This window comes from Aedes albopictus, chromosome 2 (assembly GCF_035046485.1).
Source record: "Aedes albopictus strain Foshan chromosome 2, AalbF5, whole genome shotgun sequence".
NCBI classification, from domain to species: Eukaryota; Metazoa; Arthropoda; class Insecta; order Diptera; family Culicidae; genus Aedes; species Aedes albopictus.
The window spans coordinates 159,974,810-160,001,349 of record NC_085137.1 but is presented as its reverse complement, the minus strand read 5'-3'; the positions used below and the strand labels follow the sequence as shown (position 1 = coordinate 160,001,349).

General features: G+C 38.0%; 1 protein-coding gene across 2 annotated transcripts; it reads right to left on the bottom strand.

Annotated features, from left to right (window-relative positions):
- LOC109407239 (alpha-aminoadipic semialdehyde synthase, mitochondrial) lies at positions 1-26,048 on the bottom strand. Of its 2 annotated transcripts, none has more exons than XM_062850639.1 (6): positions 25,927-26,048; positions 17,737-17,883; positions 2,571-2,900; positions 557-2,507; positions 309-494; positions 1-242 (listed from the first exon to the last, which is right to left on the bottom strand). In XM_062850639.1, the coding sequence occupies exons 2-6, from the start codon at positions 17,740-17,742 to the stop codon at positions 127-129; spliced, it is 2,589 nt and encodes an 862-aa protein (XP_062706623.1). In that variant the 5' UTR covers positions 17,743-17,883; positions 25,927-26,048; the 3' UTR covers positions 1-126. The 2 variants fall into 2 exon arrangements, with proteins under 2 accessions (XP_062706623.1, XP_029714743.2); XM_029858883.2 differs by lacking the exon at positions 25,927-26,048 and adding an exon at positions 25,735-25,897 and having other exon boundaries at positions 2-242.
- Between the last annotated feature and the right edge of the window lie 492 nt (positions 26,049-26,540).

Sequence of the window (26,540 nt, the reverse complement as noted above, 5' to 3'; positions counted from 1 at the left end):
ATTCGTCTCAATGATTTCGCTTACTTTATTTACATGCATTTTCTGACATACATCATTCAGGTCCAAAAACAATAACCCAAACCGAGTTATCGATACTGAGATATTCACGGTTCACCTCTGCTCGGTTCACAAAAACTTGGATGTCGTGTGCGCAACTAATCCTTCATTTTCCAACCGTGCCAACATGGTTCGGTAGATATCGGATGTGAACGGCAACACCACGCCACGTTGTTGAATTTCACCTGAAATGTAAGAGGAATGAAGGTTTTTCGTACGGTGAACTATTCAGAGACAAATTCCGCCCTTACCGTCCAAAATCATCTTGGTGGCGATTGCTGCCGGGAATCCGACCGTCACTGCCATTGCCGAGTGTCCTCCGTTGACGGATGGCTGTCCGTATGCTACAAAATTAATTCCTCGGTGCTCCCGTCGGCCATCGTTCCAGCGGATGCCCACATCATGTCGGAGTACCACCAAATCGCGTTCCGTTGGACCTGTTCGGTGCGGTTGGAAGATTAGTTTGGATGCAGCTTTTTTTGAAATATATGGGACTTACCGAAAGCAAGCTTTCCTGATAGGTAATGACTCAGTGTATCCAAGGGCGTTCCCATTTTGACGACCTTGTTGTCCTCCAGCAGTCCCAGCTGCTCGATGCCGTCCGTGTTGCCCACCCGTTCGGCCAATCTGTTCTTCAGGTTTTCATAGAACATATCGGCATCCTGGAGTCCGAGGAAGTTGGTGATCAGCTGCCGCCAGGTGACTTCCGGTCCGTGTGGATGGAGCATCGGATGGGGGTTGGGATCGATAAGGCCTAGCAGCTGCATCGGTTTGATACTGTCCGAGAAGCCCTTATAGCGAATGGTTCCGCGGATGAGTGTGTGCACTCCGGCGAGACCATACAAGTCCTGGTACTTGGTAGAGTCACGGTTGGGGAAACCTTCCAGAGCGAATCCGGGCAGGAAGTCCAGGTCACGAGGCGCCGTCATCAGGTCACCACCTCCGGAAATTTCCACAACTTGTCCCTTGCTAAGGTACTTGGCGGCAGATAGTGTGTTCAACAGGACACCTCGAGGTGACCACGAGAACTTGTACCGAAGGGGGTTATCCGAATGCTCAGGTGCAGGTAATCCACCACAGAAGCTCACGAAGGATTCCACAAGGCCACCCTTTTCCTGCACTTCCTGGATGCATTCCAGAGCCAGCAGGTGATCGATACCTGGATCCAGACCAACTTCGTTCATCAGGGTCACTCCAGCTTCCTTGGCACTTTCATCCAGAGCCTTGATTTCGTCGTTCAGGTAGCTGGCCGTCACCAGGTGAGTCCTACCGGCAACGCAATGCTTCGCAATCAACCCATGCAGAGAGTAGGGCAGAAGCGAAACAACGACGTCACTTTCCTCGCACAAGTTCTGCAGATTTGTACTTTCGTCTTCTACGTTGATGTAAACCGATTCGATGCCCTGGTAGCGATGAGCTAACCGATCAGCTTCCTCCTTGATTTGGGAACCCACTTTAATGCTGACGTTCGACTCCCGATGAAGGTATTCTACCAAGGGCGCAGACACGAATCCGGCTCCCAGAACCAAAACTCGCTTCTTTCCGAGAGACGAACCTTCGGTCTTATGACGCGATCGGTAGTTTGCCTCACGGAGCTCGTTGATGTACTCGTAGCCGGGGGTGAGCTTTCCGTTGCTGCAGATGATGGCGCCTTCAACAGGTTGGCAGAAGTTGTGTTCCGAGAGGGGTTTCGACGCATCGCTTTGCAGAATATCCAAGGCATACGGATAGAGCAAATCTCCGAAGAAGTCGGTGGCTTCTCTTGGAAGTTGAGTGGGCATGTTGTCAATCGAGCAGACCAGGACTCCAGGGCCCTTGAAGCTCTTCTGGTCCTTGTTGCGATCGGCGTCGTACAGGCAGAATGGATTATCGATGGTGGTGCACTCGTTCATGAACTCGATAGAACCGCCCGGATCAGCGGAGATATCACAGATGGCCAGCATGCGATGTGGCAGTGCTGGAGCTCCCCGGCTCGTTGGTAACCAAGGGGTGTTCGCAGGTCTTAGGAGGTTCTTGGCATCGGGAATAGTGATGAGCTTTGGCGCACCAACTGCCCAGTAGATGCCGTTCACGATAACCGAAGCGTAGGGAGCAATGTTTGTACTGAAGGTTGAAATGTACCTTTCTGGGTACTGATCGTATTCTACGGGGTCGAATCCTCCACCGTCTCGTCGTTCCAGATGATCAGATCGACTGATTTCACACGCGTACAACTTGTTCTGGCTGCCATGTTCGGCAACCTTACGTAAGCTCTCCGGTGGAACGTATTCGATGGGCAGTTCTTGGAAAACTTCCTGCGCTCCTTGCGAGACGTTTCCTGACCCGGTAAAGATGAAGGTCAACGGTCCAATCGATTTGGGCATCATACCTAACGCGATCTCGTATCCACAGTCACGGACAGCTTGACGAGCCATGGACGAGTTGCGGTAGTTGTGCGCTGGACCCACGTGCTAGAATGGAAGAGTCGATAAAGTAGTCAGCATTCCAATATCTTAAGATCTACAAAACATTACCATAAAAGGCGTGTGATGTCCCAGTGCCAACAATCGTAGACCCAATCCATGCAGGATGTTCACCATACCGGCAACTCCAGCATACTTTCCGAAGGCCACCAATCGCTGCCCATTACGGTCCATCAACTTCTCGTAGTCGACGAGACGGATGTTCTTCTCCAAGCAGGCATCCAGGAGGGGCATATTGGACTCCTGAGCCTTGATGGTATGTGAGAAGAAACAGTAGGTCTTTTGCGGGATCAGTGCGTCTACGGGAACCTGCTTAACGCCGAAGATAACGGATGCCTCGCTGATATCTTCCTGAACGGTGGCGCCAGCATTCAGATAGGCCTGCAATCAAAACAAGATTTCCCTGAGTAATTCAACCCTGAACACCTCAATCATGGGACCGTGTTATCAGTCATGATGATTGTCATATAGGAAGTAAAATCTAATCCTCATTTGGTTACTTTCACCTTCAATCTACGACGTTCATTGTCTTAAAGATACGAACGTCACACAATCTCAGTTTATCCCTTTCAACCTACGAAACAATCTTTCCAGGTAAATATTTTTCTCCCATCCTCTTTCCCATTGAGAAGAAGTTGCGCCAAAACGGAAACCACGTGAGTTTTCGAGATAAGCAGGTTTTGCGAGTGGTATTTTTCCACTACGGTCAATGACAGAAAAAAAAAATGAAAAGAAAAAACACCTTCAGACATGCGAAATTTGTCTGGGACGAACCACTGCACAAAAAAAAAATTTCAAGTCAAGGGCAATAATGTGAAGAGTGTTCTTCTCTTATCGCAATTGCTCTTGTCGCCGATGCCGTTGGCATTCCTTCTTCTTACGTCCGTCTAGGACTAGGATACAACCACCATTCATCGGGTCGGTATTGTTTAAGGACCGCGTGGCAATTGGGAAGGTATTGCTTATCTTTTTTTTTTTCTTGAGAAAATGGGCCTGGTCGTTAGGCTGTTGACAAGCTATTCGAAGTAGCTGATAAGTGGGTTATTCTTTGCGATAACGAATCACCATCGTCAGGTGAGTAACGTTGGATTTTTAGGCTGATATTGAAAGCGTAATCCTAGATTAATAGATAAGGTAATTATCGATGCATGAGGATTATCGTAGTTCAGTTCTTGTAATTATATTCGTTTTGAATCGGAAGAAAAACATTGAATTTGTATAGTTTGTTTGTATTGAGCAGGACCATAAGGCAGCATAGATGACTATACAATTCGTAGATGTTTGTTCCAAGAAATGCTTCAGGAATTTCTCCCATCATTCCTTCAGAAATTCTTAGAGACACACTTCTACGAAAATGCACTCGAAGAATTCCTTCAGGTTTTTTTTCATAGCTTCCATCATGGATTCCTCCAGATATTCTTTCAAGAATACTAGTGATTTCACCAGACATTTCTCCGGGAATTTCTCCTGGAATACCTTGAGAGGTTTCTCCAGTGATTGTTCCAGTGCCTTTGTTCGAGGATCCTCGAGGGATCCCACCGCCCCCCCCCCCCCCATAATTTTCAAGATTTTTTTCAGGGATTTCCAAAGGAATTTTAACAGAGATTTTTTTATGGTATTTCTTCTTATATTCATGTGAGCTTTTGTAAGCTAATCGAATACTCTTTAGATATTTCTGCAGTATTCCTCCTGAGATTTCTTAATATATTCCATCAAGAACTAGAGATTGCTCCAATACCATCTGGAATCATTCAGAATATTTTTACAGATTTTTTTCCAGGAAATCTTTTAGAAAGTTTATTCCAGGAAAGTTTATTAATCCAGGAATTTCTTCAAAATTTCTACAAAAAATACTTTGGAAGTACACCAAAGGATTCCTGCAATCAATCGTCCAGTAATTACTACAGACATGTATTCCTTCAGATTTTTATTCCAGGGAATCCTTTATAAATTCTTCCAGGAATTCGTTAAGAAATCTCTGTTGATTTCATAAATTATTCCTCATAGAATTTCTCCTGGATTCCTGAATTCATCAAGGGATTTTTTCGGGAATTCCCTTTGGGATTGTTTGAGGAACAGCTCCAAAGATTATTTTTAAAACAATCCAAGAATTCCTCAAGAATGTTTCTTTCAGGAATTCCTCGTGAATTTTTTTCAGGAATTTCTCCAGGAATTCATCCAGGAATTTCTCCAGAAAATGTTTAGGGATTCCCTCAGGAATTCCTCTTGTGATTGCTTCTGGATTTGCTCTTGAGGTGTCTTCAGTAGTTTATTCAGGGATTCCATCAGAAACTGCTACAGGGATTCCTCAAGGAGTGTCTCCACGAACTTTTCTTAGAATTCCTTTCGGGATTTTTTCAAGAATTCTATTTTAGTACGTCTTCCTGGGATTGCTTCCAAGATTTTTCTTGGAGTTTCTTCAGGAACTCCTACTGGGATTCTTTCAGGAAATCATCCTAGGATTTCTCCAAGAATTCTTCTAGGAATTTTTCTAGGGATTCATCCAGGATTCCAGAAGTTCTTCCAGCGATTCCTCCAGAAATTCATCCAGGATTTTTATTCTCAACGGATTCTCTGGAAATTCCTCAAGGAATTCCTCCAGGTATTCCTTCTGGAATTTCTCCGGCATTCTTCTAGGAATTCCTCCAGGAATTCTTCCAGATATTTCTCTAGGAATTCCTCCAGGTATTTTTCCAGGAATTCCTCAAGATATTCCTCCAGGAACCCATCCAAGAATTTCTTCAGGAATTTCTATAGAACTTCCTCCAGGACTTTCTCCTGGGATTCTTTCAGAAGTTTACCCTGAATTCCTTCAAGGGTTCCTTGACAAATTGTACTAGGAATTTCGCTAGGGATTCCTTCAGGAATTCCTCCAGGGGTTCCTCATTGGGTTTCTCATAGGATTCCTCATGGGATTCCTCATGTGATTCTTCATGGGATTCCTGTAGGTACTCCTCCAGGGGTTCCTCCTGCAATTGCTGCAAGAATTCCTACAGGGATTTCTCTAGAGATTCCTGCAAAGGATTCCTCTAGGAATTTCTCCAGGGATTCCTCTAGGAATTCCTCCAGGGTAGTGTTCGAAAATTCAAACGAAAATGTTCAGAATGGATTAAATTAAGATATAGGTAATAAGTTGAATTTGTAATTATGTTTGTAAATTATCAATAGATAAATAAATGAAGTACTATTTAAAAAATCCCTCCATGGATTTCTCTAGGAATTCTTCGAAGAATTCCTCTAGGAATTCCTCGAGGGATTCCTGTAGGAACTCCTCCAGGGATTCCTCTAGGAATTCCTGCAGCGATTCTTTTAGGAATTCTTCCAAGGATTCCTCTAGGAATTCCTCCTGGGGTTGCTCTAGGAGTTCTCTCAGAACTCCTTCAAGGGTCCCTCCAGGAATTTTTCCAGAAAATCTTCTAGGCATTCCTCCAGGAATTCCTCCAGAGATTCTTCCTGGGATTACTTCAGGGATTCCTCCAAGCATTCCTCCATAAATTGCTACAGGAGCTCTTCCAGGAATTCCTCCAGGGATTTCTCTAGAGATTCCTCTAGGGATTCCTCTAGAAATTCCTCCAGGGTTCCTCTAGGAATTCTTCAAGGGTTCTCTGTAGGAATTCCTCGTGGGATTCCTCTAGAAATTCCTCCTGCGATTTCTCTAGGAATTCCGCCAGGGATTCTCCTAGAAATTCCTCCTGGGATTCCTCTAGAAACTCCTCTAGGGATTCTTCAAGAAATTTCTTCAAGGAATTTCTTAAAGGGTTACTCTAGAAAGTCCTCCAGGGATTCTTCCAAGAATTCCTCTAGGAATTCCTCCTGGGATTCTTTTAGGAATTCCTCCTGGGATAGCCATAGGAATTCCTTCAGAGATTCCTCTAGGAATTCTTCCAGGGATTCCTCTTTGAATTCTTCCAGGGATTCCTCTAGGAATTCTTCCGAGGATTCCTCTAGGAATTCCCCCAGAACTCCTCTCAGGATCCCTCCAGGAACTTCACCAGAAATTTGTCTAATATTTCCTAACAGATTCTCCCAAGGATTATTCCAGGTATTCCTCCAGGCGTTACCCCAGATTTTCCACCAGGAATTCCTTCTGGAATTCTTCCAGAAAGTCCCCCAGGAATTCCCCAAAGAATTTCAAAAGGAATTCACCGAGGGAGATACTGCTCCGGGAATTCATCCACGAAAAACACCAGGAGCTTCTCCTGTTATTCCTCTCGGGATCTCTCCAAAAAATTTTTCCAGGGATTCCTCAAAAATTTCAGAAATCCTTCCATCATTTATTCCAGGGATGTACTCAAGATCGCAAATGAATTGCCCTAGAGAAGAATGCAAAGTACTGGAGCAGGATAAAGTACGCTTTGGCCGATTTTCAAACAAACCCAACTTTGAGTAAAAGAAAAAGAAAAAATAATAATAAAATTTTGAAAAACTTATTAACAAAATTTTAAGAAAATTAAGTTCTGCGAGTTTATTCAGAACTTAATTTTAAAGCAATCCATTCTAAAAGATTGAAAATCTGTTGAAAGTTGGGAAAGTTATGACAATTAAAGTGACAGCAGCTTTTGATTAGGTGCCGTCGACAAATTACATAACGCTCCAAGGGGATTGGGGTATTATGGCCGAGCATTACGGCCCACACAAATAAATTAGAATTTTTTTACTAGACGTGTGCGCCGAAACACATATCACCGGCGGCGGCGTATATAAGTAATTCAAGGCAACGGTATCGGTGACGCCGGCTTCACGCCGTACGCCCTATTCAGCGGCGGTGGCGACATAATCACAGTGAATTTTTTTTTTATTTAATTCTCGGAATTGCTACTGCTAGTCCTCAATAAACGTAATCACAGAATAATGTGTATACTGTATCAAAACTACAGTTTTCGCTTACCGCAAAAGGTTCGAACGTCAAGAAATCAGGGGTTTTAATGAAAAACTATCTCCACAAGAATTTTGCTTTAGATCTTTGAGGACGTTCACCAGAAATTTAACAAAGGATTCCTCGAAGTAGAAATTGCTGAAATCGAGTTTCCCAAGAATACATCTAAAATTCCTCAATACTTTCCTTCAGATATTCCTCCAGCTGATCCTGCAGAAATTCTTTAACAAATTGGCAGTTCCTCTAGCAATTATTTCACAAGTTTCACCAAACATTCCTCCAGTTATTTTTTTCAGCAATTTCTCTTTTAAATTGATGCTCTCCAGACATTCTCCAGAGGATCCTCCGGGTATTCATCCTGAAATTCTTCTAAAGATTCCTTCAAAAATTCAATTCCTTGGAATCCCTACAAATGTTCCTACAGGAATTTTTCTGTATATTGCTCCAGGGTTCTTCTCAGCACCTCTTCCGCGGATTCTCTCAGGCATTCAGAAATTGTCAGGCGTCAGAAATTGCTCTATAAAATTGCCAAGAGATTCTTCTAGAAGTACCTCCAGGGGTTTCCCAGAAGAATCTCGGGTACCCCTCCGCTACAGGCATTATAAACATCTATTAGCATTTATTGAGACCTGTCTTTGGGGTTTCTTTCAGTTTATTTTTTCAGGGGACCCTTCAGGAATCCTTTCAGAGATTCGTTTTGGAATTTCTTCAGAATTCACTTCAGGTTTGCACTTCGCGTTTCTCCCGGAATATCTTAAGAAGTTCTACTTGGAATAACTGCAAAACATGGAAAGCTGTGGCATGTCCTTCAGAGATTCCTCCAAAAAATCTATTTTGGCAGTCCTTCAGAGATTTCTCCAAAAAATCTATTTTTTCTTATTTTTTTGTTGTTTTTTTCAATAATTTTTCTAGATTTGTTTTAAATTTCTGCTGCCAAATTTTCCTTCGAAGATTCCTCTAGGGACTACTTTAGAAACAGCTCCAGGGGTTTCTTAAACGGATTTCAACAGATTGTTTTTACTTTAAGGAAGAAAGAAATTGCTCCGATTCAGAATTTCCTCAAATGTCTTCATTGAATATCCCTCCCTTCAGGGATTTTTTCAGAAACTTTCCAGGAATCTTTCCATCAATCCATTGTGGCTTCGTGGTCGTGCGGCTAGTGTCACCAAGCATTTAGTCGCATCGTGCTAGGAGCGCGGGTTCGATTCCCGCCGTAGCTGTCAGGAAAAGTTTTCGGCTGCGCCACTGGGCGTTGCATGCTAGTCCATTGTCTAGAGTCGTGTTTCCTTCAAAGAGCGAATAGCTCACTGGAAGTACTAAACGTGTCCGTGTCTTTATAAAAAAAAAGTCCTGCAAGTTTTCCGTAAAAATCTCCTCCATAGCCATTCCAAGGATTTCCTACAGGTATATCTCAAGAATTCCTCCAGGAACTCTTCCTACGATTACTTCAGAAATTGCTTAAGAGAATTTTATTCCAGAATCTCTTTAAGAAATTTTCAAAAATGTCTTCTAGGAATCTGCAGAGGTATCTCCAGGAATTCATTTAGAAATTCCTTTAGGTAATCCTTGAAGAATTACTCAGGTATTTTGATGTGATTTGATAAAGCACTCCAATGAAAATCCGTGGATGAATATCTTAACCTTCCGTTAATCGCGCTGTTGTACTTTGTACAACACATGAGAATTACCGACTATTACTTTGAAACCACCTTTTCTATCGATGTCAACCCCAAATGTATTCTACAGGAATCTTATTTGGCAGAGGTTCCCAAACTTTTTGCTATCGCGGCGCCTTTTGAAATTTTCGAGAAATTCGCGGTGCACCTACATCTTTTAGCAGAGAATTTTCATTATTTTCGAACAACTTTCAGTTCAAACATTTAAATGCAAAATTGTAAGGAACTTTCAGTAACATGTTTCCTCAAAATCCAAATAGGGTAAAAGCACCCTTAGTGGAGGTAGTACCAATAGTGGTGGTAGTGGCAATTTAGCACCATTTCGACCAAAAAGCTTGCAAATTACATTTTTGATAGATGCATCATACCTAATTAATAACATTAATTCAGTTTTGTGTTCAAGATTTGCCGAAAAACCTATTTAAAACAATTATTTACCTTAATTTTTTTGCTCCTTTGCACCTATAGTGGTGGTAGTGTTCCTATAGTGGTGGGTCCCATAAGAATTCAATGGGATGCACCACTATAGGAACCAATGTTAAATTTTACCTCCATAATAGGAACCGTGTACCTATAGTTGGTGCAAGTGATTTATTAGCAAAAACTGAAATAAACAATAGTTTTTACATTTTTTCTAGAAAGTTTATGTGAAAAACTACCGATTAACGTTTTCAGCCTTTTTATTTTGTGGTTTTATCAATTTTATTCAATTATTTTACTACAAGGAGCTACTAATAGCACCACTATTGGTATATTTACCCTATAACGGAAAATCTTGGGTCAAAATGTTTTTTCAATAAAAAATGCTTAAACATTTCAAAAATATTTGTAAGATTTCAGATGTTATATTTATTTATCGGATAAGGTAAACAACTATATCAAACATTTATGCAAATAAAGCAAGCTGCTGATACCTTATGATTCAAGAAAAAAAATAATAAAACTGTTGCAATACTTTGATAATTCTGGATACATTGAAATGATTTTACAGAATTTTATAAAAATCTTTGATTTCTGTTGGAATTGGTTTGTTAAAAATGTAGTGTGGTAAATTTCAGCAAGCTTAAGTATAAAAAATAATGTTCAGGACTAGGCTGATGATTATTCATTGCCATGCGTTAGATTATTATGTCTTGAGAAATGCTTGAAGGGATATCTTTCACATAAGTTTTGGAATACTATTTCGTCCAACCACTGCAAAAAGTTTGTCTTTTAGGGGTACCTTTGGTGCAAAAAAATATAAAAAAATGACTAAATGTCGATCAAAAGTTACTTATTTTTCCATAATTTTCCATTAAGATCCAAAAAAAAAAATTTTGAGATGTGATCTACTGGCACGAAACCGAATAATATAAGACCTTTTTTGAAAGCAGTATAACTCCTTATAATGCGGAAAATTGAAAATCGCAATATGAAGAACGTACTATATTTAAGATAAGATAGACAGTTGAATGTGAATTAGTGTATTTCAAAATCTAAATGATCTAGAAATATGGTGTCTTCGGCAAAGTTACTTGGGATATCAAGGGCCTTCACGAGGTGATCTGAGAAATTCAGATTTCAACCGATAGGCGGCGCTAGTGAGCATGTAATTTTTATATCCCATATAACTCAGGATCCTGAGTACTTAGAAAGATGGTGTCTTCGGCAAAGTTGTTTAGTTGGTTAAACACTAACTGATGGAGAGCCGTTTGGTTTGAAACTCCACATCTAGGTGGCTGTAGTGGGCATTGAAATTTTATAACTCATACATCTCAGGACCCTGATTACTTAGAAAGATGGTGTCTTCTGCAAAGTTGTTTAGTAGATCAAACACTAACTGATGAAGACAAGTATAATGTGGAATTCCACATCCAGGTGGCGCAAGTGAGTACTCAAATATTATAACTCATATATCTCGAGATCCTGATTACTTAGAAAGATGATGTCTTCAGCAAAGTTGTTTAGTAGATCGAACACTAACTGATGGAGAGCCGTATGATTTGAAACTCCACATCTAGGTGGCGCCAGTGGGTATTCAAATTTTATAACTCATGTCTCAGGACCCTGATTACTTAGAAAGATGGTGTCTTCTGAAAAGTTGTTTAGTAGATCAAACACTAACTGATGAAGACAAAGATGACGTGCAATTTCACATCCAGGTGGCACTAGTGAGCATTCCCATTTTATACCTCATATATCTCAAGATCCTGATTACTTAGAAAGATGATGTCTTCGACATTGTTGTTTGATGGATAAAGGATGGATGTACTTATCCCGTGACATTGACAACTTTAAGATAGAGTATATTGAAATACGACGTTCAGATATTGAATATTTTACTAAGCGCTTTAACTTCATGTAAAATTAATCAATCAAGTGCAAATTTAAACAAATTATAATCAACTAGTTGTGAAATTTTCAAATTTTGAAAACTTTCGGAAGTATAAAAAGTTACAACTCGTTGATTTTTTTTTCTAGATGAATAATTGGCTTTCAAGGGCAAAACAAAACATACTGTTACCCATCTTTGTTTCGGTAGCGCAACTACCGAACTGATGATGTTTACCTTTTTTTACATGCCTACCAACATAATCTGCTGGGGAAATTATTTTATTTTTCCTACTTACAACCCACATCCGACAATTTTTTTTGAGTAGGAATGGTAGAACTTTCAATTCCCTCGGTCGCACGTACATTAGTTTTGCATTTTGTTCCACCATTTCCGTGAAAAATGAGATCCGGTTTGTGCAAGTGAGGAGTTGAGGTTAGAATTGTAGGATATTCTAGGTTAGATTTGCTATCCACTTCGTCTGAACGATTTTCAGACCCAGAAATATCGTACTTCTAATTAGTTTTCATTGCCGTAAAAAATACTGTTATGCTCAGAATAAACAGTTATACCTTCGGATCACACTCATTTACTCGTAAATCTCAATCTGACTGTAAAAATAATGAATTTCTTTCCAATGTTTTGAAACCCCGAACGAATTTGACATTGCTTTCGGGAAGCATCATCATGACGACGACAACACTCCCAAGCGGTCGAATCGTCGTTTTGGGGGCGAATAACACGTTCATGCTTTTGCAAATTTACAACTAGCGTCTTCTGATGGCAGAAGCACGAACCAAATGGTCAACCAACTGAAAGTCCTTGATCTACCAACCAACCTTGCCAAAGATATCAACTTCCCAGGTAATCAGACTCGGAGATATATAACATATAAAATTTGCATACTCATTAGCACCACTTACTGGCGAAATATTGATTTCAACGACCCATCAACCAAATGCACTTAACCTGTTTGACAACTTTGCCGAAACCACCATCTCCCTTCTAGTAACCAGGATCCTGAGAACTATTGCATATACATGTTTTATGTTCACTAGCGTCATCTAGTGGTGAAATTACGATTCAAACGGACAACTATCTGTAAGTTTTCGATTTTTTAGAAGGTCGGCACGAGAGGTTACTTTTCCTCCATTTGGTCCTTGATCTACCAAACAACTTTGCCGAAGACACCATCTTTCTGAGTAAAGTGGAGCTTCGTAGCCATTCGATTAGCGTTACCAAGCGTGTAACCGCACCATACTATCCACTGGTGCCAGTAATGTATGTCGTGTCCATGGTCTAGTGTTAAGTTCTGTTCAGTCTGTACAGCCTCTGGCTGAAGACGGTGTCCCGTGCCTTTTTAATCGGAATCCTGAGCTACATGAGATTAAAAATTTACATGCTCACTAGCGCCTCCTAGTGGTGGCATTTGAAATCAAACTGTCACTCATCTATAAGCCCTTGATATACCAAACATCTTTGCCGAAGACACTATCTTTCTAAGTAATAAGGGTTCAGAGATACATAATATATAATATTTACGTACTCACTAGCGCCGCCAAGTGATGAAATTTCAAATTAAACTGCGAATCATCCGTAAGTCCTTACCTACCAAACAACTTTGTCGAAGACACCATCTTTCTAAGTTATCAGGTTCCCGACATACATAGGATATAAAGTTTATTTGCTCACTAGCGCCGCCTAGTGGTGGAATTTCCAATTAAACGGCCAATAATCTGTAAGCCGTTTACCTACCAAACAACTTTGCCGAAGACACCATCTTTCTAAGACATCAGGATCCTGAGATATAAGATATAACATGAAATTGCTCACTAGCGCCGCCTAGTGGTGAAATTTCAAATTAAACTGCGAATCATCCGTAAGTCCTTGACCTACCAAACAACTTTGTCAAAGACACCATCTTTCTAAATAATCAGGATCCCGAGATACATAGGATCAGGCATCAAATTTCTCACTCACGTGATCGCATTCCTCGGATTTATCCACCTCCGCGATCATGATTTTTCACTGCATGGGATGAAAAATAAAAATCTCTCACTCCAGTGCTCGCGATAATTCTCTTTCTCTCCATGCACAACTCACGGATAAACAACAAAGCATCAAATTTTCCACTCCGTGTCCGAGTCACGCAACGTCTCCACCGATGCACGAGATCACTTTTTTGACGTTTAGTACTGCCGTGTTTACATTAATTGTTCTTGTTTTCATGGCCATCTAGATAACATGGAAATGCTCAGACGTCAACCGGGTGAAAACGTGGGTTGGTGCAGACTTAGCAACCATTTTCTCCTGCGTCAACAAACGATTTGTGAGTGAGCACTAGTTGGGGAGAGCATACTTTTATCACGCCAAAGAACCGGAGTGAGAGCCTTTTCAATCGGATACGGGTGCAAGGAAAATATCAAAGGCTGCTTTATCCGGATAATATCGCTGTGTGATAGATCGTTACTCGCGTGAGTGAGGAAAAAATTTGATGCCTGCATAGGATATAAAGTTTATTTGTTCACTAGCGCCGCCTAGTGGTGGAATTTCCAATTAAACGGTCAATAATCTGTAAGCCGTTGACTTACCAAACAACTTTGCCGAAGACACCATCTTTCTAAGACATCAGGATCCTAAGATATAAGATATAACATTATATTGCTCACTAGCGCCGCCTAGTGGACGTATTACGAATAAACTTTGTCAGCATCAAGTAGCCCATGAAATTCACAACAACTTTGCCAAAGGCAGTCCTCCTCTAAACAATCAGGATCCTTAGATATTTCAGAATGCTGCTCGCGTTATAAAATTTGGCGCGAGTGCTGAAAGGTTAAAGAATTACTAAGGGAATCTTTATAAGAATCCCAGAATATATTACTATAGGAACCGCAGGAGAATTATAAAAAAAGAAACTTTTTAAAAATTTTATCAGTAACTCCTGACAAAACTTTCTAAGTGAATCCTACAGGAAACCTTGGAAGAAATTCCTGGAATCACTCCTTAAGGAACACTTAATGGAAATCCTATAAAAATTAATTAAAACATGTTACTGGAGAAATCCTTTACCGAAGTAAATGGGAAATTTTCTGAAGGAAATCCCGGAAGAATGCGTGAACACATTTTTGAAGAAATTCTTAAAAAAATGTCTGAAGTAGGCTGTGCCAAAAAAAAACGATGTTCGAAAAGTCAAGGTGCTCAACCCTTAAAAGAAAGATATACATATTTGTAGTATTTTTGTAGAACATTTCGGGCTGGTAGGGCTGGTAAATGTTCTATTTTTTGAACATTTTTCATCAAAATTTACTTAGAAAATACATATACTATTTTTTTATTTTTAACCATGAAAGGTTTATCTGATAGTACTACATATTCAAATGCGGCATTTCTCTAAAAAAAAGATTTAATATATTTGAAAAAATATATTTTTTTAGAGAATTTTAATGATAAAGGGTCATTTATCAAAAATTGCTCTTGCGCAGCCTCCAAACATTTATTTAGAAAATCGAAATGTTCTACAAAAAATCATCAAATATGCGTATATTACATTTAAGAGTTGAGCACCTTGACTTTACGAATATCGTTTTTTTTTTGACAGCCTAGTCCGGAGTCTAGAGAGGCTGAAGAAACACTTAACCCTCTAATACCCAACCCCGCCTTTAGACGAGGTATAGTTTGAGCATTTTTGTAATTGGGTTGTTTAGTGAATAAAATATTGCTATTTTCTATAGCCTAATCGAAAGAGCTCATTTTTCTGAGTATAACGTGATTTTATTGGATTCCAACACCTTTGTTTTGATGGTTAAATCAACAAAACAATTTTAATTTTCGTGGATAGAATGACAGTTCAATCGTTAAAGTGACAGTTCTACCCGAACAAAAAAAAATCCCCATACAAACTTTAAATGCATTTTAAAAATAGTTCCCGGACTCCAAAAATTATGAAATTTTGGATTTCGACTAATTTTTGGGCGGAGAATCCGATTATAAAGTAATCCGGATACCCCTAAAGAACCCAATTTTTGTTTCGTGGAATTTTTTTTTATATTTTTGGCTGATATTTAGGACTGTTTTGCATATCCCAAAATGGTTTTTGGTGTATTTTAGAGCGTATTTACATTTTTTTTTAAATCATTGAAAAATTTATGTTTAGTCACCTTCTAGAAATCACTGTTTATTTTGTATTGAATCGCTACAATTAACATATTTAATTTTTTTCCCAAATTCTTCTATCCTAGTTTTATAGTTTAAGGGAATCAAATACACTCTAAAATTATTTTCCTTAAAATTACACGGAAAATGAAATTTTCTATGAAATAAATATAAAATAAAAATATTTCAACAATAATCATAAAATCTCAAAATGTTTTCATCTCAAAAAATCCGTACCCCAAATAGGCTTCCAGGAAAAATATAAAACTGCGGGGATGTTCAAAAATAAAAATTAGAAAAATCAAAAACTGAAATTCACGAAATCGAGAATTAAAAAGAATCATCTTCCATGACATGTTTAAATCGATTTTAGATGACGAAAAATTATATTTAGATCCAAATCAAAAATTTGGATATTGGAGGGTTAACTTGAAATGAAATTTTGTATAACTTTCGAGGAATCATTTTTGAAGAAATTGCTGAACTTTATTAAGATCCGAAAAAATCTCAAAAGTTACCGTGGAAGAGAAGGAATTTCTGATGAAATAAATACATGGAGGAGTACCCGAAGAAGTTCCTGAAGGAATCTGTACGAGATTCTGCGAAAACCTCCAAAGGAATATCTGCTGGAATCACAAAAAAATGATGAAAGAACTTCGGTAGGAATTCCTGGAGATATTACAGAAAGAAATACATTAAGGAATCTCTGAAAGAATTATCGGAGAAATCAATGCCGAAATTCCCGAAAAAGTCCTTAGATTACTTTATAAAATGAATTTCTGGAGTTACTTATGAGAACAGAGAACTTCCATGAATTACTTCACGCATTGATAACACTAGTTTACAAAAAAAAAACGAAAGTCGTGAACTTCTGTCAACGACCAACATTTTCGAAGCGCAATTTAGCGCTGATTTCGAAACTGTGCTTAATTTTTTTAAAGTAGAACAGTTTTTGAGTTTTAGCTCAATACATATCGAGTTTTACAACTTTTTAAAATATGGAATTTAATAAAATTCAAATATCTTGCGTTTTGTCCAACCAATTTTAACCCTAAAAGCGATACCTGGGGTCCATTCGACCCCAGGCGCCTTTCAGAGCTCGTCTTTGATGGAACACACTCAGCGAGGTGACGAAACTGAGGCCATGAAGGTATCTCTTTTAGGGTTAAATATTTTTCCATAAATTAAAAGCTGAATATGCAAGTTTTGCATCAGATTGATGATATTTAAGATATTGGCGAGTTTTGGGGACGATCATCTAAAATTTTAACAAAATTTCCAAAAATATATGAAGAAATGTATTTTTTTCAATAAGAAAAAAATCAATTTCAAAACTCTTTCTCGACGTTCATTTAGCATATTATAAATATGTGGGCGAGTTACAGTAAAAAATTCAGCTCAATCGGAGCATTGATTATGAAGAATGAGATGTATGAAGTGAGCGACTTTGCTTAAAAATAGAACAAAGATCCATTTAAAATCATCAACTTTGTATGGAAAGTCGAAAAAATTTCCGCTCTACTGTATTTTTTTTCCTTTGCGTTTTCGAACTCAAGGCATGATTCTACACCAAAAACGATCATCAGCTTACCGAGTTCAAAAATGCTGTAAACTAGTATTATTCGAACCTGACTTTTTAAGAATAAACACAAGAACAAAACTTCTCCACCAACATGCATGATTTCAGTTAGGTATGCCATTGAGTTGGCACATTTTTGAATCCTGCGTTACAACAACCGTATAATTGCAGCATGAACAGGTTGTGCCAGTAGCCTTGGTGAGAGTGAGAGTGGTAATCATTTGCAAACACGTGAACCCGTTTTGCGCATCAAGTGCCTGAATTAAAAAAAAATCATGCTCTTATCTTGAGGTAATGCTAGTGCTCTGGCACGGCTCTCCATGTGACATAACAACAACAAACAATATTGTCGTCGTCCGAGACACTTTTATTGGCCCTCGACGGGAACGCAACGCGGGGTAGAGAATGGAAGAAGAAAACATATTATTCCGCTTGCCTTATCATCGCGCTCTACAACGATGTTATACTTGAACTGATACCAATTAGCCAAACACTTATCAACAGGCTCAGGAAGGCAGTCGGAAGATCCCCCGCGAGTCTCCCATGTCGAAGACGAGCACCACATGACACTACTGCTAAAGAGGCACGAATGAAATTCATAGGTCTATAGCTTTACGACTCACCTGCATCGGATAGGCACGACGGTTGGACGGTTGAACTATCACCTTAACGCCCTGCTTGATGAGCTTCTTTACGCCGGCCGGACTGAAGGAGGCTCGTCGCTCCCATACTGATTGGTCCTCGCGACGGATCGCTATCACTGTGCCCGTCTGTGGAAGAAGGATTTATTTTTAGAGATTAGAATCTGGATCGGAACACGTGGGTTTGATTGTGTGAAATCAGTTATTATTATAACTAAATATAAGTTTAGATTAAAAATAGGTTAGCATTAGTTAAAATACACAAAAAAAAAACAAAAAAAAAGTGGTACTTTTTTGTAACACGCAGGGATGGGAACACTCACTTGCAAAGAGTTACATTCATTTGCTATTTTCTCAGCTCAGAAGCGTGCAACCAAGAAACGATTTATGGACGACTTTTGTCTTATGGTTTTGTCTAAAACTTTGCCAAATAGAGTAGGGGTCGCACACGCATACCAAAGCCGCGAGGGAGCTACAAAGGCAACTCTCCACGAGGTGAATGTAAATTACACTCACCTCGTGGAGAGTTGTTTTCACGGTGCTGTCACGACTTTGGTATGCATGTGTGACCCCTACTCTATTTGGAAAAGTTTTAGACAAAACCACAAGACAAAAGTCGTCCATACATCGTTTCTTGATTGCACGCTTCTGAGCTGAGAAAATAGCAAGTGAATGTAACTCTTTGCAAGTGAGTGTTCCCATCCATGCCTAGGTCATCCAAACTATTATTGAGTTTAGATCCTAAAGTCTACGGGTGTAGCGGTAACTTCTTTCAGTATACAAAGCTACGATTTGTAATCTATCATGTCCATTAACTCTAATGAAAGTTCAACAGACAGTATCAGATCAGTTGGGATATCCTAGGTCATCCAAACTGTTCTTAAGATTAGATCCTATAGTTTGCGGGTGTAACGATAACTTCTTTCATTATACAAAGCTACGATTTGTAATCTGTATTGCCCAGTAAATCTTCTGAAAGGTTAATAGACAGCATCAGATCAGTCGGGATATACTAGGTCATCCAAACTGTTCTTGAGTTTAGATCCTAAAGTCTACTGGTGTAACGGGAACTTCTTTCAGTATACAAAGCTACGATTTGTAATCTATCATGTCCAATATGTCTTCTGAAAGTTCAATAGACAGTATCAGATCAGTCGGGATATCCTAGATCATTCAAATTGTTTTTGAGCATAGATCCCAAAGTAATCTATCATGTCCAGTGAGTCTTCTGAAAATTCAATAGACAGTATCAGATCTGTTGTGATATCCTAGGCCATTCAAACTATTCTTGAGGTTAGATCCTAAAGTCTACGGGTGTAATGCTAACTTCTTTCAGTATACAAAGCTACGATTTGTAATCTATCATGTCCAGTAATTCTTCTGAAAGGTTAATAGATAGTATCAGATCAGTCGGGATATCCTAGGTCACCCGATCTGTTCTTGAGTTTCGATCCTAAAGTCTACGGGTGTAACGGTAGCTTATTTCATTAAACAAAGCTACGATTTGTAATCTATCATGTCCAGTACGTCTTCAAAATTTTACCCCCAATTACTGTTTCAGTATATGTAAACTGAGGTAAATATATGTATAAAACTGCCTTGCAATTCTGGTTTTTATCCGATGAATATATGAAATTTTGAAGAAAATTAACGGTGTTGCAATAATTTCATGTTGGCCCTTAACTTTGGTAAGTACAGTGGATTATGTAACACTACTAAACGTAGTGGCAAAAGTTATTATTACAAGTGTAGACCTGAAACTATGGTCTCGAAGTAGTTTGGTTCATCTCGAATATCTCAAAACTATCTTGGAATGACTCCAGGGGGATTACAGATTACAGTTGGATATGTAATGTTACAGTTCATTATGAGAATAACTACTGTTACTGTCAAGAGCTAAACTTTAGGACAGTCTGAACGACCCTTAATCTCCCAAAGGTGCATATTATTATATACAGATATACCTCAGATTGGTTTAGTAACTACGGTTGATTATGCAACGTTACTCAGTATAACAGATATGGCTGCTGTTACGAGTGTAGACCTGAAGTTCTGAACTCCAAGTTAGTTTGGCTGACCTGGAACATTCCCATAGTGACTCTAAATGACATTTGAGATTTCAAGAGCTTCACGGATCTTAGCAGATTATGCTATGGTTTTATTTATGGTGAAAACACATGAATTTTTCCTTGTAGATTTGAAAGACTTCATTATAGAACAGTTTGGACGATCCTGAATATAGCAAAGGTTTGTAACACTAGTTTACAGCATTTTTGAACTCGGTAAGCTGATGACCATTTTTGGTATAGAATCATGCCCTATGTTCGAAAACGCGAAGGAAAAAAATTACAGTAGAGCGGAAATTTTTTCGACTTTCCATACAAGGTTGATGATTTGAAATCGATTTTATTTCTATTTTTGAGCAAAGTCGATAACTTCATACATCTCATTCTCCGTAATCAATGCTCTGATTAAGCTGATTTTTTTTACTGTAACTTGCCTACATATGGTATGTCAAATAAACAATGAGCATTTTTTTTTTAAATTGTTTTATTTTGTTATTGAAAAAAAAAACATTTCTTCATAATTTTTTGAAAATTTTGATAAAATTTAAGGAGCGTCACTCAAATTCGCCAATATCTTGAATTTTATTAATCTGACGCAAAACTTATATTCAGATGATCGAATGATATTATGTTCGGCTCTTAATTTATGGTAAAAGATTTAAAATTGGTTGAACAAAACGCAAGATATTTAAATTTTGGTTAATTCCATATTTTTAAACGTTGTAAAACTCAATATTGAGCTAAAACTCAAAAAATGCTTTACTTAAAAGTTTGGCGGTTTGGAAATCAGCGCTACATTGTGCTTCAAAAATTTTGGTCGTTGACAGAAGTTCACGATTTTCGTTTTATTTTGTAAACTAGTGTTGTTAATGCCAAAAGTCGCCAAAGGATATTTTTCAGTACGAGTTGTACAACTGTTGTGCAAGTTTGCTCAATTCTGAGTGTTGAAAAAATAAAGTTTGGCAATAAGCTGCATACAATATTTAATGCGATGAATTTTTATCACACAACTTTTTTGAGTTGCATAATGTAACTGTAATTCGTTATATTCTGAACATTATGCTACTATTTTTCATAATTCAACGTAGTTGCATTTTATTTTGTAATATAACAAGCCAGAGTCAAAGGTCTATCAGTTCAAATTTGCTATTTTGAGCATTTTGAAAAAACGTTGAAAAAAGTCTAGTATACCATGAAGCTTGTTAAACTAAGTGTAACGTGTGTAACGCAAGCTTAAAACAAACTGCAATTTAAATTTAAAATTCCGAAAAAAAAAATCAATTTAAACAATCAATCTCGAATAAACCAAATGTCTCATTTGTCAGTGTTACTCTCAATGATACGCCGTTTAAGAACTAAAAGAAGAAAATATCCAGGTAACAATTTGATGCTGTGCAAACGTATCTCTAACTATTTTAAATTAGCCTTCATTTGAACAAAAGCTGAGCACAAGAGGTACAATCCTTTATTCAGCTCCTAAACATCTAATTTTGGTGATTTTATTCAACCTTTAGCTGATTTGAGGTTCATTGGAAGGCTGATTTAAGGCTTAATATGAGCTTAATCAGTAATCAATTAAATTTATTTAATGTTTAAAAATAAAATAAAACACTTTCGTGTGCCTATTTTTACTATTAGCTGCGTCTGTTTCCAGAGAGATGTTCAGGAATGTATAAATTATTCTGTGGGAAAACTGGGAATTGAACTCGGACCTCCTAATTTATAGTCACTCACCTTAGCACCTTCACCACATGCACTTGTATACATAAGGACTGTATCGGAAATTAACTATATATGTTCAAAACATCCTAAAAAATAATTTATTCAAGTTATAAATAATTTTATTTTTGGAGGTACTATATAAATCCTCAGAAAAAGGAATGGCATTTTGCTTTTGTAAAAATAATTATTTTACATGGTCATCAATCTCAAAGTTTAAACGCATGATCTTACAATTTTGGACACCTCTTAAAAATTTGAAATTGCGGAAAAAATGGATTTTTTTTTTTTATTTTTTAAAATATTTCAGCGCAAATATATTCTTTCCCAGATTGCTCATAATATAGGTGAAAAATTATTTTCAAGAAAAAGTTCGACTCCATTTGAGCGCAATTCTTAAAAATGAAAAAGGTCATTTTTCAGGGACCCCATTTTTTGATGCTCATTCAAAGCACGATTACGCAAATAAAAAATACATCAAATTGATGATTCAATTTTTTTTAATTGGAAATGTTTTTAAACTTAACGACGAGGTAGCTTTAGTAGAGAACGGAATTGTATAACCTTTGAAGATATTTAAAACAGGCTGTCAAAGTTCGACAAAAAATTAGTGTTTTTTTAGGATAGGTCATTTTTTAAATGTTGAGGGTTTTTCGATCATAAATACTTTTTTTTAAGTTGGTGTTCGGTGATATGTTATGTGTACATAACTGCTCACAATAATTAATATTTTTTGGATTTTTCGCCGTACAAATTTTATTCGCTACAGGTTATTGAAACGCTGAAAAATCTTTAAAAAACAACAATTTGTCCAAAACTTTAATTTGTGAGATGTATTCATTCTACAATATTTTCAATAATGCTGAACATTTTTCAAATTTTTCCAGGCTGTTCTAAACTTGACTGTATTGTGAAGATTTGATAGAAGAACCGAAATGATAAGACCAAACATGCTTCGAGATAGAGCATCCTGAATGTTTATACCGTCGTGCGGGGCTTCTTTTGAATTGCGGGGCTACTTTGGACACTTTTGAATATGGATTTTTTGAATTCAAAATATGGCTCAAATCTGTTTGATGTCCTAGGGACTATTATGAAACAATAGTTTTCCCTTCATTTGGTTGAAATTATTTTTCAAACAGACCGTTTATTGCTTGTCAGGACGCGAAAAAACATCGAATAAACCAATGAAATATACATAATGTATCAGAACATTTGGTCTGTATGCATTGTTTCTACAGTTCATAAATTTCAAAGGGTTGATCAATTCATTCAAAATGTATCAACGTAGCATATACAATCGATTATTTGTATCGTTATATGTTATAAATGATCATTTCACCCAAATAAAGGATTGATGGTCCCTTTTTTCAGGCTGTTTATATGGCAATATCAAGCTGCTCATAATACCAAAGGTAGCACAGAACCATCTTAAAACGCATATTTTTATTGAAATTATGTATGATATAGTATACTACAGTATTGGTACAACGCAGTTTTTTAAATAACCCTGGAATTTGAAATGCAGTTTTGTTATAGATAAAAATGTCCAAAGTAGCCCCCATCCGGTTCTATATGAGATGTGTCCAATTGGTGTATGAACAACTTTTTTGTTTATTGATGGATTTAGCTCAAATTTTGCATACACAATTATTGTGTATGAAAATTGCGGAAATTCATTCACTAGTCTGGGAGTTATAATGTCATAAAGTTGAAAAACTATGAAAAAATGTATAAAGAAGCCCGCACGACGGTACTATTATCTTTTTTCAAAAAATCACCATTTTAACACACAACTTTCAGTTCAAAACTTCAAATGCCAAATTGAGAACACTTTTAGCAAAACCTGGTATTCCAGAAAGAAAAACAAAACAAAATGTCAAAATTTGTAAGAGATATTAGGGTGCGTGTACCAATTATGGCACTACCTAAGGAAAGCTATTTATACAAAAATAACGAGAAGACCAACGAATGTCAACAGTACGTTAAAAGACATCTTAGTTTCCATACTTTACAGAAAAAATATAGAAACGGAGCCAAAACTACGTTTAGTATTGATTACAGCGTGTGCCAATGATAGGAACGCTGTTCCAGTTATGGTTACATTTTTTAACTTCGGTTCCTTTTCGCACTATTTGCATGCATTCCTTATGGGGTTAGCCATAACTGGTGCACTATGGCGAAATAGGGTGCAAGGAAGCCGAAATTTTAAGGAAAATTATTTATTTCTACCATGATTTGAGGAAAATGTGAAGTTTAAATGAATGCGACTATCTTTTGTGAACGTGATCTGTTGTTCACAAAATGTTTTTTGTTGATTTACATCGTTAAAGAGTAAAAATTAACTATGGCGAATAATTGGTACTATAGCCATAATTGGTACACTTACCCTACTTAATTAATATTATATATATCATAAATATTTGTAAGATTTCAAAAGTCAGGTTGATTTTATTGGAAAAACAATACATGACAAAAAAATATTTTGGACTTACATTTAAAACAGGTTAATTATTCCTAAAAATTCAGCCTGAAACACTAAAATTGTTGTAATACTTCGACAATTATTATTAAATTAAAATGTTTTCACAACTTGACCAAAGTTTAAAATTTATGCGAAAATTGCAAAATAAAAGTTTCAAAGATTTTAACCTTTCAGGACGCGCGTCATTTCAAGCTTAAAAATCCACCGCACCCGAGCTGTGGACGGACAACGACCAATGTTGTTCTACAAGTTTGTTTGTTTGCAACAGTTGTTCTTTTTACAATGGTTTGTTTGTTTGTTTATTATCGACATTTTACACAATTGCGCATTCGTGTCGCTTTTTTAGCATACTTAGACACATAAAAAACGTTATTTATTTGGAACCCACCAGGATGGCTGTTGATCGAACTCTAAGCAAAAACATAAGAGATTCATAAACCAGTTTAAGAAACTTAACAGGAAATTTCAGTACAGGTCGGAGGCGGGTTCTGAAGCTTCCCAAACATCTTTAGTCAACCTTGCTTAGTAACCAGTCAAAATTTCAGTGTTCCATTCCTCAGGTAAATTTTTTGGGAAGCTTCAGAACCTGACTCCGGATAATCGAGTCCGACCTGTATTCCAATAAAATGAAAATTGGGTAATATAGAAATGTTAGAAGTGAATACCAGAAATCCTATGGGACATTCGAAGGCATTTTGGGCTTCGTGGTCGTGCGATTGATGGCATCCGTCGTTTAGGCGCACTGTGAGTGCCATGGAGTGACGAATAATCCTTCACTAATCCACTGGGATTTTCTCGTTATCCTTGCCAAAAGTTAGTATTCCTTCAATATGTATAACCTCTGGTTGAAAACGGCATAGTGTTTTTTTTTAAACATTTAGAGAAAATGCCTAAAACAGCACCAGTTTTACTAAACAGCGTTCCGCGTTTTGAATTAAGAATTTGATCTTTTAGTTTCGGCTCAAGAGCCTTCAGCGCACCTGAGAAAGTATCACGGCGCATCAGGGAGTCGCGGTGCATGATTTGGGAAGCACTGAAGCGACGTTACTCCACAAAGTTTTTGTGAACCACCTCGATGGAGATGCATGGTTGTTTGTTGTTGTTCCCGGTGAAGAAGGACGAGGACTAGGACGAAGAAGTGTTTTTGTGAATGTAGCACTACTGCCAGCACGTCGATTTTTTGGATTCAATAAAACAAGGTTTTACCTTTTCACTGCATTTACTGCAATCTTAAGTTTAACACGATCATCAACTTGGTTTCAAAATACTTTATCATAGTAAAATAATATTCGTTAAACTTATTTGTCAATGCAATTTGTGAATGCCCTGAAGTAGCATCAATGAATAATCTAACAATTTGCACGAATGTAATATTACATACTGTGAATTCAATAAAAACTACACAAATCAAACGCCTGAATCCAGGTCATTTAAAGGTGTAATGAATCATTTAAGATTAACTGAATATTAAGTTACACTTTAGTCACATTGCACCTCACCCGAAATTACCATGCCACAACTCCCAGTTATCACTTCACTGCCTACGTGGCGTTCGACATGCCCCATGCTTCCAAACGTGCCGAAGTCAACGAATCCTTTATTCCATGTTTACATAAATACAGCCACTATCACCCCAAAAACAAAAACAACTCTATTTTCACACTAATTCGGTACGTTTTTCTCAACTAAAAAAAAAATAATTCCACTCACATGCTTAGACCGGGAAAACAGCCGAAGTGAGGAGGCGGTATCACGACACTTCAAAATTCGAAACATCTTAACGGTTCAAGTGCTGCAGCACAACTGAGGCGGACATTCGAGAGGATCTCCTACGCGCGCGGGCCTATAGGAACTGGTTTCGGCCAATGCGATGCGATGCGATGGTTGGTTATCAGTACATACCTACTGGCAGAACAGCGAAGGTATGTAATCAGCGCACAGCAAGCCGCCAGGACCCCGACCGAAGATTTTTCTGCTCGAACGGTTCAGTTTCTGCACAAGTGGCTTGTCGTTTGTGTGCTTTGCCCAGCAATAGGAGATAAGGAGATCCAGTCTGTGTTACCTCCTTTCCTGTATTGCCTATACCCCAGAATACACATTCATACTTCGAGAGGATGACGACGAAGGCTTTCTCATTCGGATTTTTCTTATCACTATGGCTAGGGCTACATATGGGAGCTGCGGCAACGCAGCTAGCTTCGTTTGTGTGACGCAGCGTTGTTGCACGTGCATCTATTCGCTGTATGTAGTTCAATTTTTCGAGGGCTCGATCGCTACAAATCCTTGACTACACGAGGTTTGCTCCAAGTATTTGCACAAAGATAAGGATGAAATGGTTCAAGATAGGGTCTTGTACCATTTGGGCAGGTGTACCTATTTTGGGCACTTGATGGTAACTAAGTCAATTTCAAACCGATTGTTTTGAATTTTTGTATAGAGTTAGATACTGTACGTGCCTAACTCAATACAAAAATTCAAATCAATCGGTTTGAAATCGAGTTAGTTATAGCAGCAAG